At 39.2% G+C, this 17,345-nt stretch overlaps 1 protein-coding gene across 50 annotated transcripts in view; it reads right to left on the reverse strand.

Moving 5' to 3' along the window:
- Positions 1-17,345, reverse strand: part of SEC31A (SEC31 homolog A, COPII coat complex component) — an 81,000-nt gene extending 63,655 nt beyond the window's left edge. For 29 of the 50 annotated variants that reach the window (XM_007999083.3, XM_007999079.3, XM_007999078.3 and 26 more), the window contains exons 1-5: positions 17,215-17,345; positions 6,941-7,023; positions 5,854-5,977; positions 3,482-3,680; positions 523-618 (exon numbers count right to left, since the gene is read on the reverse strand). In XM_007999083.3, the coding sequence (XP_007997274.1) occupies positions 523-618; positions 3,482-3,680; positions 5,854-5,977; positions 6,941-7,019 (498 nt within the window). In that variant the 5' untranslated portion in view covers positions 7,020-7,023; positions 17,215-17,345. Of the gene's footprint in view, positions 1-522; positions 619-3,481; positions 3,681-5,853; positions 5,978-6,940; positions 7,024-16,909 lie in introns of all 50 variants that reach the window. The other 21 variants (XM_073017460.1, XM_073017456.1, XM_073017453.1 and 18 more) reach the window with 3 other exon arrangements.

Raw genomic sequence — 17,345 nt, forward strand, 5'->3', positions numbered from 1 at the left:
GTTAGAGCCAGTTACACTGGCTACTCAATTGGATAGCCTATACAACATAAAGAAGAACAGGAAAAGACTGTTCTTACCAAACTTACTAGAAATACACAGGCAAACGGCTTGAGGTATTTATTTTAAATCTTGTCTTCCATGGTCTTGCCTAAGTGTGTTTTAAGAAGGTTGGTTGTTGCTAAAACACAGAGCAGCTATCACACAAAGAACAAAAATAATTATACTATATCTAAGACAATTATTAAGGATTTTTGTTCATTTTGTTTACTACTGTATGCCTAATACAATGACCAGTGTCTACCAGGTGGGAGATACGAAATAAATATTTAATCTTGAAGGACTCACTCATACTTTGAAGAAACATATTTATTAATACTTTACTGAAGAAAAATCAGTAACATCTAAACAATGATTTTAAACATATATGTTTTGTGTGAGAAGCCTTAAAAGTGAAATAAGTGGGCTGAGAAGAACTACTTTTGGCTTTTTTTATTACAATGATCAAAATCAGTATAAAAATACCTGTGTTTTGGCTCCCGGCGTCATTGGGGTTGCAAAATTATTTAGATCCCATATGTAGATTTCAGATTCATTAGCACCAGAAGCTACCAGATTAGTCTGTAAGAAGAAAACATAACTAAATAGCACTTATGCATAATTAGGAAAATTCAGAATAACTCAGTTCAGAGTTAGAAAGATATTAGATGTAGCATACACAATTTTTCTATTTAAGTTAAAAAGTGAAAAACATATGCATGAATTTCTAAATTATGCATAATTCTTTCAAAATTTAAAGTTTTCTAGAAAAACATAAAATTCTACTTATCAAAGACAAAAGATGTCTACTGAGAACAAACTAATTTTAATGCAAGATATTATTTTTAAAAGTATATGGATAAATTCTTTTTTTTTTTTTTTTTGTTTTGAGACGGAGTTCTGCTCTTGTTGCCCAGGCTGGAGTGCAATGGTGCAATCTCAGCTCACTGCAACCTCCGCCTCCCAGGTTCAAGCAATTCTCCTGCCTCAACTTCCCGAGTAGCTAGGATTACAGGCATGCGCCACCACTCCCAGTTAATTCCGTATTTTTAGTAGAGATGGGGTTTCTCCATGTTGGTCAGGCTGGTCTCGTACTCCTGACCTCAGGTGATCCACCTGCCTTGGCCTCCCAAAGTGCTGGGATTATAGGTGTGAGCCACCAAGCCCGGCCGGATAAATTCTTAATCAGTCTTGCAACCACGTGAGGATTACTGTTTATATCTTTGCATCTCTGGAAGGAGATTTAATTACAAGATTAAAAAGGTAATCAATTATTGCTTTCATAAAAAGCTGAATGCTAAAATTGTGGTATCTTTCTCAGTATACTTCAAAGTCAGCTTCCAGAGCTGAATCAATACAGCACTAGTAAAATCTCTTGTCATAATTCTTCTCATATTTCTAGTTCATATACACTCAATCTTGTTCCAGGTGGCAATATTTCTAGGTTTTCTCTGGTACAAACCTTAAGGGTCAAAAAGAACCTGAAATTGTAATACAAAGTACAGGAAGACGACGGGCTTCATATATTGACCTTCATCCACTACTATTTACTTTTACAAATTATTCTCTTATCAGCTGGCATATAACTAAAACAAGAGAGAAATTCTATGGTAGTAGCTACCTACAACACAAAATACTTTATTAAAAATCATCAGCTGTTTCATACAATTAACAAACGAGGTAGCTAAAGAGCAGATACCACAAACTATAGAAATGAAGGCCAGGCACAGTGGCTCATGCCTGTAGTCACAGCGCTTTGGGAGGCCAAGGCAGACAGACCACTTGAGCCCAGGAGTTCAGGACCAGCTTGACCAACACAGAAAAACACTGTCTCTACAAAAATTAGCCTGGTGTTATGGCTCATGCTTGTAGTCCCAGTTACTTGGGTGGCTGAGACAGGAGACTTGCTTGAATCCAGGAGGTCAAGACTGCAGTAAGCCATGAGCCACTGCAGTCCAGCCTGGCAGAGGGAGCAAGACCCTGTTTCAAAAAACACAAAACAACAACAAAAAAGAAATAAACAAGTTGGGTTTCTGTATTGCTATACCCTAAGGATCTATTTATAATATAAGAAAAGGAACTACTTAAAATTTTCTTAATACTCATTTTTGGTTGTTATAATCTAGTATCCTATTAACTCAAGGTCTTTCTTTTTTTTTCCCAGACAGGGTCTCTGTGTGTCACCCAGGCTGGAGTGCAGTGGTGCGATCATAGCTCACTGCAGCATAGACCTCCCCGGCTAAAGCCATCCACACGAGTAGCTGAGACTATAGGCGTAAGCCACCATGTTCTGCCAATTGTTTGCATTTTCTGTAGTGATAGGGTTTCACTATCCTGTGCAGGCTAAGATCTTTATTAAGCTGTGCATTTATATAATTAACACCCAGTAATGTTTATGAAGGCAACAGTACAAAGAATCTTAATTGACTATTTGTTAAATCTGCATTATATTTTTCTTTTTTTCAGTTTTGCTCTTGTCGCCCAGGCTGGAGTGCAACGGCACGATCTCAACTCACTGCAATCTCTGCCTCCCTGGTTCAAGCAATTCTCCTGCCTCAGCCTCCCAAGTAGCTGGGATTACAGGCACTTGCCACCATGCCTAGCTAATTTTTGTATTTTTGGTAGAGACGGGGTTTCACCACGTTGACCAGGCTGGTCTCGAACTCCTGACCTCGTGATCTGCCTGCCTTGGCCTCTCAAAGTGCTGGGATTACACAGGCGTAAGCCACCATGCCCAGCCATTACATTTAATTTCTAATTATTTCATAGAGTATTAATGTCTGTCATAAACACAAAATTTCTCAATTAATAAAACAGTGAATTAACCTGGACATCACAGCACCAGCCTAATGCTGAACTAGCACAGACTTTTAAAAGGCAAGGTTTCCAATCTATGGGGCTCTTAATGTTTATAAAATGTCTATTCGAATGGCATGACATCTTCAGACTTAATTAAACCTATCAGCCAGCCGGGCACAGTGGCCCACGTCTGTAATCCCAGCACTTTGGCAGGTGGATCACAAGGTCAAGAGACCATTCTGGCCAACATGGTGAAACCCCGTCTCCACTAAAAGTACAAAAATTAGCTGGGCGTGGTGGCATGCACCTGTAGTCCCAGCTACTCAGGAGGCTGAGGCAGGAGAATCACTTGAACCCAGGAGGCGGAGACTGCAGTGAGCCGAGGTCCAGTGACAGAGCGAGACTCCATCTCAAAAAAAAAAAAACAAAACAAAAACCTATCAGTCTGATCCTTTTCATGGAGGTAGTATTTTTAACCCCGATCTCAATTCTGAACCCACCATTTTTTAAACAAACACTTGTCAACCTGTATAGCCTCATAGTTTTTCAACTTTCAGTTCCAAAACTGAGGCATAGTAGATTCATATACTGATTTCAAAAGAGCAGCACATAGTCTAAGAATTATGAATGAATGTTAAAGTCTTACCTGGAAAATGTTAACATCCAAGGCTCTCACTGGGCCAGTATGCTTGTCATTCTGGGCAATCACAACTTCTTTGTCTCCAGCTATAATTTTAGAAGGATCATAGAGAATAATATTTCCATTTTCACCACCTGCAATCAGAACTCCAGAGACATCTCCTTTGGAATCCATTTTATAAGGCCCCCAAATCAACTTGTGGTATCTACAGGAGAAAATGAATAAAATAACTCATTCTTAAAGTCAAATAAATGTAGACAAAAAATTGAAATTATACATTTACTTTTTAATGTTTTCATAAACAGTCCAAATATATTACTTCCCCACCACTCCTGGTAATTATGTATGACTTTGGTATAATAGTATTTCATTTTTTATTTATACTCATATTTGCATATTTGATTTTGTAATCCTTAAAGAGTAAAAACTCTTATAAGGTAGTGTAACAAAATATACTTGAGTTGTGTGTCAAAAAATATGAGCTTAAGAATGATTTTACCATTTAGAAATGGTGAGACCCTAAGTTTTAATCTTCTTAAATAGCCTCTGGTTCATTGTAAAATAGAGCTAATCAATCACTTCCTTTGAAAAGTAAAAACACTCTTTTTTTGGCTATAGAAGGGTCTCATGCTTTGACCTTTGTCTGAAAAAAAAAAAAAAAAAAACAGGCCGGGCGCGGTGGCTCAAGCCTGTAATCCCAGCACTTTGGGAGGCCGAGACTGGCGCATCACGAAGTCAGGAGATCGAGACCATCCTGGCTAACACGGTGAAACCCTGTCTCTACTAAAAAATACAAAAAACTAGCCGGGCGAGGTGGCGGACGCCTGTAGTCCCAGCTACACGGGAGGCTGAGGCAGAAGAATGGCGTAAACTCGGGAGGCGGAGCTTGCAGTGAGTTGAGATCTGGCCACTGCACTCCAGCATGGGTGACAGAGCGAGACTCCGTTTCAAAAAAAACAAAAACAAAAACAAACAAGGGTCACTAACAAGTGGTCTGTTAAATAGTAAAGGTGTTAAAGGAGTCGTGAAATTTTCTAAGAAACAGAATGTATTCTAACACTAGAAAAACGACATCAAGATTATATTATGACAAGTACCCCTACTACTGGAGAATAAAATATATGATCCAGAATGGAGATGAAATATGAAGGCAGAAAGGTATACGATGATACAGACGGTAGTAAGCAGAAAAACTACTAGACAAAAGGTATCTGGGGTTCCCATCCCACTGTGACAGCTCTGAAGAATATGAGCAATCCCATGAAACTGCAAGATTTGAGCTGTATTCTGTCAGCTAAAGAGCAATCTCTTTAAACCCTGCTAAGATACTGAGGCAATAAAGATTATTTTATTACTCAAATGAAGGCATCCTTTCTCTGCATTACAATAAGGCATAAGTACTTGAAAGTATGATCCAAATACCTAGTTATCTAGTGTATTAGAAATCATGTCAACAAAACTGTGAAATATATTTCTAAATATTGTAACAGAAGAAAATAAAAATAAGCTACCATTCAGAGATAATCACTACTAATACTTATTATGACTACTTCTTTCCTAGTACCTCTACCTTTTTGCAAACAGGCACAATAAAGGAGAAAGAAAAACAAACTCTATACAAAATTAGCCGGGTGTGGTGGCATATGCCTGTAATCCCAGCTACTCAGGAGGCTGAGGCAGGAGAATCACTAGAACCCAGGAGGCAGAGGTTGCAGTGAGCCAAGATTGCACCACTGCACTCCAGCCTGGCAACAAGAGTGAAACTCCATCCAAAAAAAAAAAAAAAAAAAAAAACCACACACACAAAACCCAGAAAAAAATGCTAGAAACTACAGCCTCTCCTTCCCACCTTACATATAACAGCAATAAAAAAGTCAATGGAACATACTGGCCAGGTGTGGTTCCTCACGCCTATAATCCCAGCACTTTGGGAGGCTGAGATGGGTGGACTGCTTGAGGTCAGGAGTTCAAGACTAGCCCGGCCAACATGGCAAAACCCTGTCACTACTAAAGATACAAGATTAGCTGGGCGGGGTTGTGCGCACCTGTAATCTCAGCTCTTTGGGAGGCTGAGGCACAAGAATTGCTTGAGCCTGGAAGGTGGAGGTTGCAGTGAGCCGAGATCGTGCCACTGCACTCCAGCCTGAGCTACAAAGTGAGATTCTGTCTCAAAAAAGCAAAGGAAAAAAAAATCAATAGGACATATAAACACTACTTTCACTTCCATAAAAATACACTCACATGCTTTTTCACAAAATATTTCATGTCCTTGATGGTATTCCTTGTAGTTTCTAATAATGGCACAATTATAAACAAATTAGGAATCAAGAACAATATATAATTAAATAATCACATGAATTTAAAGCTGAACCTCATACCTGTGAGAAGAGGAGAAAGTGGCACAAGATTTCATGTCCAAGGATGGATCCGAGAGGTCTAATTCAAATATCTCAAGGGAAGCATTGGTACTAAATGTTGCATCCAATTGCTGAGCAGATGTTCCTATAGAAAATACATTTATGGTAACTATACACACAAAAATAAGACTCAGAGAAACCTTACAAAACCGAAGTTAAAAGCATGTTTTTCAATTCTCTTGCTCATGAATGCTGAGCATACGCCACTGAGCAGACGCTTAAATCACTATAGCAATGAGATTCTAGCACAGGGCTAGGAGAGGATGTTTATAAGAGTGGGTAGTGTAAATAATTTTTTAAGCCTGTAGATATTTAAAAATCTCTGTAAAAATGGTCCCATGATAGGGGATGGGCGTGGCGGCTCACGCCTGTAATCCCAGCACTTTGGGAGTCCGAGGCGGGCGGATCACAAGGTCAGGAGATCAAGACCATCCTGGCTAACACGGTGAAACCCCACCTGTACTAAAAAATTAGCCAGGTGAGGTGGCGGACACCTGTAGTCCCAGTCACTCGGGAGGCTGAGGCAGGAGAATGGCGTGAACCAGGGAGGTGAAGCTTGCAGTGAGCAGAGATTATGCCATTGCACTTCAGCCTGGGTGAAAGAGCAAGACTCCATCTCAAAAAAAAAAAGGAAAAAAAAAAAAAAAAAAAAAGGGCCTGTGATTTACTATATCTGCTTATAGACATACATGATATAACTAATTCTTTTTATATAAAAATGCTAACATCAAAATTGCTCTTCGTTCATTCAAACTGATATTAACTGTTTTTTTTTTGTTTGTTTTTTACATGCCATCTATTGTGCTTAATACTGGAGGAATAAAGATAAAACACAATTCCTGTGAAGGAAACTATTTTAGATTTAACACATCATGATCAAAATACTATGGGAACGCACAGGAAGAACACTGGACTTGGCTGAGAGAATGTCGGTAACTTGCCAGGGAGAGAGAGGCTTTCCAGAGAAGATAAAGATTAACCTGAATAAGCTAGACGCAGAAGAGAAGAAATTAGGTAATTCATACTATCTTCTCTCCTTTGAACTTACCTGTTGCTAGGTAAATGGGGTGATTCTGGGCAGGGCTCCATGCCTGCATGGCTGTACGATCTACTTCCTTTAACTTCATCCTGCTAAAGGGAATATTTTACAAAGAAATAGACTTGAATGATTTGAATGTCTAACATAGAACACAGATATTTTACACAGAAACATACTGAACAAACCACTACAACATTAGTAATGTCCAAATGCAAATAAATCAACTTGGTTTAGGTGTCATTTGTTGGAAATATTAATTAGAAAGAAGACAAACTTGAGGCCGGGCGCGGTGGCTCATGCCTGTAATCCTAGCGCTTTGGGAGGCCGAGGCGGGCAGATCATAAGAGCAGGAGATCGAGACCATCCAGGCTAACATGGTGAAACCCTGTCTCTACTAAAAATACAAAAAATTAGCCAGTCGTAGTGGCAGGCGCCTGTAATCCCAGCTACTCTGGAGGCTGAGGCAGGAGAATGGCATGACCTGGGAGGTGAAGCTTGCAGTGAGCTGAGATTGCGCCACTGCACACCAACCTGGGCGAGACAGCGAGACTCTACCTCAAAAAAAAAAAAGAAGAAAAACTTGATAAATTATTCTGAGACAAATACTGGTCTATTCTGTCTACAGATTATAGTTCTTCAGTTGAATCGGTCTAGAAAAATAGCCCACAAAAATAATGAGGTGGTACCTGAAGAATTAACTTTGCTACACATGTGTTTATCCAACAAGGATAGGTGACAAAACATTATGGGTAAGAGCAGCCAAAAAATAAATAAGGCACAACTTCCTGGAGTAGGATTACTCAATGATAAGAGCAGTTTAAAAAAATAATTCAAAATTAAAACATATTAGAGAGAATACAGTGAACCCACAGATTTTAAAGTAGAAATTATTAGAAAACTGGTCACTTCAAGGTATAATCCCATATACCACTTGTTTACATATTTTCTGTCATTAAAGTTACTTTGATGGGGTCAGGCGTGGTGGCTCATGCTTGCAATCCCAGCAGTTTGGGAGGACGAGGCAGTTGGATCACTTGAGGCCAGGAGTTCGAGACCAGGCTGGCCAAAAGGGCAAAACCCCGTCTCTATTAAAAATACAAGAAAATTAGCCAAGTGTGGTGATTGATGCATGCCTGTAATCCCAGCTATCTGGGAGGCTGAGGCAGAAGAATCACTTGAACCCAGATGGTGAAGGTTACATTGAGCCGAGATTATGCCACTGTACTCCAGCCTGGGCGACAGCGCGAGACTTGGTCTCAAAAAAGAAGTTACTTTTATGGAAAAATTAGAAAGGTATAGTATTATGCACTTTTTAAAGATCTTTGTTATTTTTACATAAATACATTGAAATAGCATAGTACTCCACTGTAAGATGTACCACAATTACCTAGTCAAATACCAACAAACACCTAAGCTGTTTTTAGCTATTTTTACAAAAAATGCTGAAATAAATGGTCATCTGCACGTTATTTCGTTAAAAACAAGGGACAGCTATAAATTTCCAGAAGTAAAATTGCTAAGTTAAAAGGTTAATGCAATTTTAATTTTGATAAATATTACCAAGTTGTCCTCTATGGCAATTGTGCCTTTTCATAGCACCAAGAGTAATATACGATTACTTCTTGCCCTGTAGCCTTACCAGAGTATACTGTCACACTTTTAGATTTTTTGCAACAGTAAAAAATGAAAGGCCAGGTGCAGTGGCTCAGCCCTGTAATGCCAGCACTTTGGCAGGCCGAAGCAGGCCGATTGCTTGAGCCCAGGAGTTCAAGACAAGCTTGGAAAACATGGTGAAATCCCATCTCTACAAAAAATACAAAAACTAGCCGGGCATGGTGATGCATGTCTGTCCAGCTTCTCGGAAGTTTGAGGAGGAAGGATCATTTGAGCCCGGAAAGTTGAGGCTGCAGTGAGCCGTGATCGCGCCACTGCAATCCAGCCTGGGCAACAGAGTGAGACTATGACTCAAAAAAAAAAAAAAACAAAAAGAAAAATGTTAGCTCTGCATAGTAATATTATAAATAATGTATAACATCTTTTTTTACATGATTATGGGTCAACCATATTTCCTTTTCTGTCATCTCTTCTGTCTAGTCATGTATCATTTGACCATTTTTCTTTTCTCTTTTTTTTTTTTTTGAGAAGGGGTTTCTTTCTGTCATCCAGGCTGAAGCACAGTGGCGTGATCTCGGCTCACTGCAACCTCCGCCTCCAGGCTTCAAGCGATTCTGGTGTCTCAGCCTCCCAAGTAGCTGGGATTACAGGCACACATCACCACATCAGGCTAATTTTTTTGTATTTTTAGTAGAGATGGGGTTTCACCATGTTGGCCAGGCTGGTCTCGAACTTCTGACCTCAGGTGATCCACTTTCCTTGGCCTCCCAGAGTGCTGCGATTACACGGGTGAGCCCCTGCAGCTGGCCATTATTTGACAATTTTTCTATTAAGTTGATAGACTATCTTTTGACTTTGCTTTTTTTTTAAAAAAAAAAAAAACAACTTCTTTTTACCTTTCATAGGATTTTGATTTTAAAAAAAAACAAAAACATATGCTTTCTCTTTTAGATTTACGTTCCTAGAAAAGTTGAGCACAAAGTACAAAAAAATGCTACACAGTTCCCAACCACATAACCTTTCTCACTACCAACATCGCACATCATAAAGGTCTATTTGTTTCAATCCATGAACTAACATGAACACATCATTATCACTGAAACTCCACAATTTATATGAGGGCTCACTCTAGGTGTTGTACATTCTATGGGTTTTGACAAACATATGACAACATGTATCTGTCATTATAGTATCACACAGAGTAGTTCCCTTGTCCTAAAATCCCCTGTGCCTGTTAATTCCTACTTTCCTATCAATGGAGCCTATATAGTAAATGTTTGTGAATTATTCTTGGGACCTAGAAAGAAGGGGTGCTCTCTGTTTTCAGGACCTACAGCTCAATATATACTAATTAAATCCTCTTTATTGATTTGTTTAGATATCCTATATCCTTATTTTTTTGTCCACTTAATCTGCCTTGGACTGAAACAGTGAATTAAGTCTCTTACTGCTAATATATTTATGTTTACTTCTCATGGTATCTCCTGAAACTTTTGCTTTACGAAAATTACTTTGTTATTTAATACAGTTATTTGGTGCACATCCATAATGTTCAAATTCACTGTCAAATGTACACTTTAGCTTTATGAATATCCTTCTTTGTCTGAAATAATGACTTTTGGTCTGAATTCCACCTTTTGTTTGCCTTTACATGTATACTTTTGCCCTTCAGAATTATGTCATCATTAGCTATACGGCAACAAAGAAACAAAAAACCAAAAAACCAACAGATTTTATTGGTAATCCAATTTGAAAATCTTTTCAGTAGGTTAGCTAAGGATATTTAAAATGACATGACAGACATAGTTGGTCTTAGTTTTGTCATATTTTACTTTGGTTTAATATCTTTGGGTAATAATTTTTAAAAAGTCATCTTTTTTTGTGCAATTACCATTTTTCTGATAATTAGGATGACGTATATTTTCATTATGTGTTTGATTTTATCTTTTTAATTGTAATTTTAAATATTTTACTTAACACCATTAATCCTCTATTTCTTTACACAGAAACTATTAACTCCCTACTATGAGCACTTATGAAATTAGCTTGTATAATCTTACTGCCCCTCCACACAACACAGTTACAATCAATAGTATTATCTTTCTCAGTGTTTACCTTTGAACTGCTTATACTTCTACTAACTGATTTGTCAGCTTTAAATGATGTCCTCTGACTCACAACCATTACAGATGTGGCAATTCACAAACTTATTCTACCTCCAATTTCTTTCCTCTTCTCTTTTTATTAGTCGTATAACCAATCCCTATATTATTGGACATTTAATATTTACATTTTATTCTTTCTTCCTCATTCTCACTTTTGTTCCAGTTTCAGCCCTGCAGTTAAAAAGGATACTCCATGCTATCCAACAGGACTTTTTTGCCAGTTTCCTTACTCAGCTCCAGAGTCTATCCTCTAACATTTTCCTTAAGATTGCCTTAAACATATGCCTCGAGTCTTGTACCTGCAAATTGTTTATATTTGAAGGAGATTTTATAGAGGAAAAAATTAAGACACAGAAAGTTAGACAATCTGTACATGCTAGCAAGGGGGCAAGGGGCTAGAGCCAAGATCGGAACTCGCAAGTTTAGCTCCGGAGTCCAAGTTCTTATTACTTCCAACAAGTTCAGGTATTCAATTTTCATATCATAGAGGAAATATTAACATTTAGGAGAAACAATAACAAAGCAACCAGCATGCATGATGAAACTGAAGAAATGCATTTTAGAAATTGTGTTAGGTTAGGGCAAAGTGAGATTAGGAGGCAGGATGTATCACATAGCTAAAAGCATGGTCTCTGGAGTTAATTCTCAATTTGACTACTGACTCTGCCACTTATTAGCTATGATACTTTGGACACATTATTTAACCTCCCTGAGCCCCAGTTTCTACATTCGTAAAACAGGGAAAAGAGTGACAACCTCATGGGATGTTGTGAGGTTCCAATGAGATCATATGTTTTATAATAGGGAGCCAAACAAAGTGCTTAGCACATGGGTTAGTGCTTTTGATAGGCTTGCTATTTTTAAAGATTACTGCTATCATGAGATTAAACAAGAAAACTTCAGGGTTATTTGCGGGGAAAAAATTCCAACTTTCTAAGATATAAAAAAGGCATTTATTTTCTTAACATGAATTTCCTCTTCTTCCTCTTTGCCAACTGTCTCATCTAATCTTTAGTAATAAATTCAAGTTCCAGCTCCTCCACGAAAACTGCCCTGATGATTCAATCCACATTGATCTAAATACTCACCACAAGTTTATATTTGTCAGTACTACAATTTAAGCATTTTATAATAATATCATTCTATTTTAATAAACATTTTGTAACATTCTACTAGCACATATTGTTGACATATTTTCCGATTACTTTTTAACCAGTTGCCTTATGTGCTATCTTATCTCATCAACTAGACAAATAATGTCTTTTTCAAAACTTTTACCCCTTTTTAGACTCAAAATTGCTTAGCACACTAGGAGATATGCAGAAAGTTCTGATTTATTTTAAAAGTTTATATTTAGGGGAAAACAAGTAGACTAATGAACTAGAATGACCAGTTTCAGATAAAACATTTACTTTTAAATTCTTAACTCTTTAAAGGATCATTTACTTTTTAAAAAAGGAGAAAGTATTGTTAAGGGGGAAAAGGTTATAAGATGGCTTCAGAATAATTTCTAAAAGTGAAAGCAAAATAGCTATATTATAAAAAAAAAGGAATACAATAATAGTACTTCCAAGAGCTAAAGTACAAGGACTACCTAATTCATTAATGCTTGGTTAATGTGTAACATTGAAAAAGAAAGAGACACATTTATACGAACATAAAATGGTTAAATGGGAATTCAAAGCATTTACTAAAGTTTATTTCTTAGCCTTAGTACTCAGTGTTCCATGAGAAGCAGTTCTGCTTATTAACCTGTACTGAATATAAGGTTTCAATACCATCTATTTAAAAAAAAAAAACAAAAAAGAATCACTATACTACAATGGCCTAGAACTATATTATATGCCCTGAATCTAATTAAATAAGAGTACCATAATCGATCTACTTATTGCAATCATTCTCAAAATTACTAAGAATGCCATGAAAATATAGTTAAACCTGGATATGCATATTTCCTTCTCTTGGAAATAATCATTCAGTTGTAAATGATTTTCTTAAAAATACGAAAAGTCTTTTTTTTTTTTTTTTTGAGATGGAGTCTCACTCTATCACCAAAGCTGGAGTGCAATGGCATGAAATTGGCTCACTGCAACCTCCGCCTCCCGGGTTCAAGTGATTCTCCTGCTTCAGCCTCCCAAGTAGCTGGGATTATAGGCACACACCACCACCCCCAGCTAATTTATGTATTTTTTAGTAGAGACAGAGTTTCACCATGTTGGTCAGGCTGGTCTCAAACTTCTGACCTCGTGGTCAGCCCACCTCGGCCTCCCAAAGTGCTGGGATTACAGGAGTGAGCCACTACACCTGCCCAAAAAGGTATTTTTAAAAATGTATTTTAATTTTTTTTTTTTTTTTTTTTTTTTTTTTTTTTACAGAGACAGGTTCTCACTATGTTGGCCAGGTTGGTCTTGAACTCTTGGCCTCAAGCAATCATCCTTCCTTAGCCTCCCAAAGTTCTAGGATTACGGGCATGAGCCATCACGCTCAAAAACAGGAAAAGGTTTTAGATTAAACCATACATACTTCCCAAGCAAGACTTACTTTAAAAGCCGTGTGTAATGTTTTTTCAATATTAAACGTGATTACAATTTATACTATGAATACTTGTTTCACTCAATACTATTTTAAACAGAACATAATCACTACGAAAATATAAAAAGAAGGCCGGGCGCAGTGGCTCACGCCTGTAATCCGAGCACTTTGGGAGGCAGAGGCAGGAGGAGGATCACCTGAGGTCAGGAGTTCGAGATCAGCCTGACCAACGTGGCGAAACCCTGTCTCTACTAAAAATACAAAAAATTAGCCGGGCTTGGTGGCAGGCGTCTGTAAACCCAGCTACTCCAGAGGCCAAGGCAGGAGAATCCCTTGAACCTGGGAGGCAGAGGTTGCAGTGAGCCGAGATTGCGCCACGGCACTCCAGCCTGGGCAACAAGAGCGAAACTCCGACACACACACACACACACACACACACACACACACACACACACACACGAAAGAAAGAAGAAAGGAAAGAAAGGAAAGAAAGAAGAAAGGAAGAAAGGAAGAAAGGAAGAAAGGAAGAAAGGAAGAAAGAAAGAAAGAAAGGAAGAAAGGAAGAAAGGGACAAGACAAGACTAAAAGAAAATTGTGTGGACAATCGCTTGTTCATATATGCCATCTACAAGACAGTATCTATACCACAGCAATTAAGAGCATGGGGTCTAGAGCAGACACCCTCAGTTTAAATTCCAGCTTCACCATGTCTACCTCTGACTTTAGTAATGTCCCTTTATCCATGTATGTCCTGGCTCCTCTCTCATTAAAATAAGGATAACAGTATCTATACTATAGGGTTGTTGTGAGAAATAAGTGGTATTACTCAGAGTAGTTAGAACAGTGACTGGCATATATAAACAAATGCTCATAAATGACAGTTATCACAAACATCACCATTTAAAACGTCTACTACCATGAACCTTCAAAAATACATCTATTGGCCAGGCGCAGTGGCTCGTGCCTGTAATCCCAGCACTTTGGGAGGCCGAAGTGGGCGGATCACTTGAGGCCGGAAGTTCGGGACCAGCCTGGCCAACACGGGGAAACCCCATCTCTACTAAAAAATACCAAAATTAGCCGGGCGTGGTGGTGCGCACCTGTAATCCCAGCTACTCAGGAGAATGAGGCAGAAGAATCGCTTGAACCTGGGAGGCAGAGGTTGCAGTGAGTCAGAGGCTGCAGTGAGCCCGGGAGACAGAGCTAGACTCCATCTCAAAAAATAAATAAATTTAAAAAATACATATGGCCGGGCGCAGTGGCTCCCGGCTGTAATCCCAGCTCTTTGGGAGGCCGAGGTGGGCAGATCACGAGGTTAGGAGTTCGAGACCAGACTCACCAACATGGTGAAACTCTGTCTCTACTAAAAAATACACAAATTAGCCGGGCGTGGTGGCGCATGCCTGTATTCCTGCTACTCAGGAGATTGAGGGAGGAGAATCGCTTGAACCCAGGAGGCGGAGTTTGCAGTGAGCCGAGATCGTGCCATTGCACTCCAGCCAAGGAGACAGAGCAAGACTCTGTCTCAGGAAAAAAAAAAAAAAAAAAAAGATTTATTGAGGAATATTTATATTCCAGACTAGAACTCTTATTTTTCATGCAACTTTCTCTCGATAATTGCATTCAGTTAGGTGGAAACTTTTTTCTTTCTGCTCATTTTCAAAATGTAAATTTTCTGAAGCAATACTAAAACCCAACAGCACTATTCTTTGAAAAGTACCAACCTTACAATGCTATATAGAGCTGACCCATACCTCAGAAAGCAAGTAAAAAGTTAAAGAGGTAATAGAATTGGAACTTTGATTCCCAAACCAGGTATACAATCCCTAGTTGGCATTGCTTTTAGTAAAAATTCATTTTCTGTGGGCAAAATATCTCAATATGGATAGAAACAATTGTTCAGAGGATTTATTATTTTCAATGTCCTAGGTTCATTTCACTCAACCCAAACCAAATCAAAGGAGAAAGTAACTGTGCACTGGTTACTGAACTAATTGGTGTCATATTAATCTTCAGTATAATAAAACTTTTTGAGCTGAAATTAACCTAATGACATTTCTAAAAACAATGTAATCAATGTAAATCAATCTAGTAATATCCCCTTACAGGAGTTTTTAACTTGCAAACTTCATAATATTATGTACACAGAAAATCCTACATGTCACTTGAGAGCAGGAGCTTGAGTCCAGCCTGGGGAACGTAGTGAAACCCCCATCCCTATAAAAAATAAGAGATTAACTGGGCGTGTGCCACGTGCATATTCCTAGCTACTTCTGAGGCTGAGGAGGGAGGATCTCTTGAGTCCAAGAGTTCAAGGTTATAGTGAGCTATGACTGCACCACTGCACTCCAATCTGGGCAACAAAGAGTGACCCTGTCTCAAAAAAAAAAAAAGTAAAATAATAAAAAAAGAAAATCCTACGTGTGTATATTTGCATTCTTCCAATGCTTTCATTAGATTCCCATAAGACAGTGAAATCCCCCCAAAATTGTGAATCATTGCTCTTCACAGTTTACAAATTTACTTCTATTCCCACAGTTTCAATAAAGAATTTGCCTATATAAAATTAAGCAATATTATTCTAAATCTACCTTAAATTTCAAGTTTCAAAAATAACCGTGGACGTATGTAAGACAAAATCACTACAAAACTACAAAAACACCACGAGTTATCCAAAAGTTCTTGGAGTCTACAAACCTCTCCCTGAGCTGTAATTAAGGAATACTGAGAAACAAGAAGCACAGAAGAACCACTAAAGGAGAGTAGGCTGGGCGTGGTGGCTCATGCCTGTAATCCCAGCACTTTGGGAGGCCAATGCGGGCGGATCACTTGAGGTCAGGAGTGCGAGATCAGCCTGACCAACATGGTGAAACCCAGTCTCTACTAAAAACACAAAAATTGGACGGGCGTGGTGGCGGGCGCCTGTAATACCAGCTACTCAGGAGGCTGAGGCAAGAGAATCACTTGAACCCGGGAGACGGAGGTTGCAGTGAGCTGAGATCGCGCCACAGCACTCCAGCCTGGGTGACAGAGCGAGACTCTCAAAAAAACCAAAAAACAAACAAACAAACAAAAAACAAAACAAAAACAAAAAAGGAGAGTAAGCTTTTGCCAACCCTTGAATAATCGGAGGTACAGAAAACGCTAGACGCTATAACAAGAACACAGCTTTACTGATTAAATACAGTTATAACTGCCCACAAAGACAACCAAATTTCAGTTTTCTATAGTTAGAAAAAAATAGGAGAAAGGATTTGTCATAGACTATCAGATCACTGCAACTTCAAAAAGCCCTACGTAAAATTAGTTCCTTAAGCGCAAGGAAAATTTTATAATGCCCACAAGTCCAGGCAATATTTTGGTTTATTTTACAACAGCCCCGTAATTTAACAACTTATTAGCAAAAACATGTAACACTTAATGAGACTGCCCTCAAAGTACAGGCTGCGCCTGGCTACCACTGTCCTTAAAATAATCCAATCCTAGTTAAATGACAGTAGACGTCAGTTCAAACCTATGAACCTTTAACTATAAATCTGGCAACAGTTCAAGTACAAACAAATCCTAACCAAACTAAAGTCAACCAAAGTAATCCTTAGATTTTTTTCCTTTCCTCACCCTTGGGGACCGCACCTCTTTGTGCACAAGGGTCTGAAAGTCTCCTAACCTCAAACTCCAGTTACCAGCCCGGCTACGACTCCCCGGCAAGACACCGTCGCCAGCCTCGGGTGGCTTTTGCTCAGCAGTGGAGACGTCGGCGGATGCGGACGGGCGCGATCACTGAAGGAGTCCAGACGCCAGGCGTTGTTCCGCCGGGCCCAAAACCAAGACTGGGGGCGCGCCGTCACCAGAGACCGGGCCTCAGGCTGGCGCGGGGCAGCGGAGACCAGGCTGCGGTCCCAGTTTTGGCCTGGGCTCTACCGCAAGGCTTAAGGACCGGCGAAGAGGACAAAAAGCAACGGGTGGACACACCTGGCAAGGACCTTGAGCAGCCGGATCCTGCGTTAGTGCAGCGCCCGTCGGAGTCTCCAAGCATTCGCCGCCGCCCCTCCTCCCGGGCCAGGGCCACCTCCACGTTCCGTTCCAACGTGGCAGCCGCAGCC

The sequence above is a fragment of the Chlorocebus sabaeus genome, chromosome 7 (genome assembly GCF_047675955.1).
Source record: "Chlorocebus sabaeus isolate Y175 chromosome 7, mChlSab1.0.hap1, whole genome shotgun sequence".
In the NCBI taxonomy this organism is placed as follows: Eukaryota; Metazoa; Chordata; class Mammalia; order Primates; family Cercopithecidae; genus Chlorocebus; species Chlorocebus sabaeus.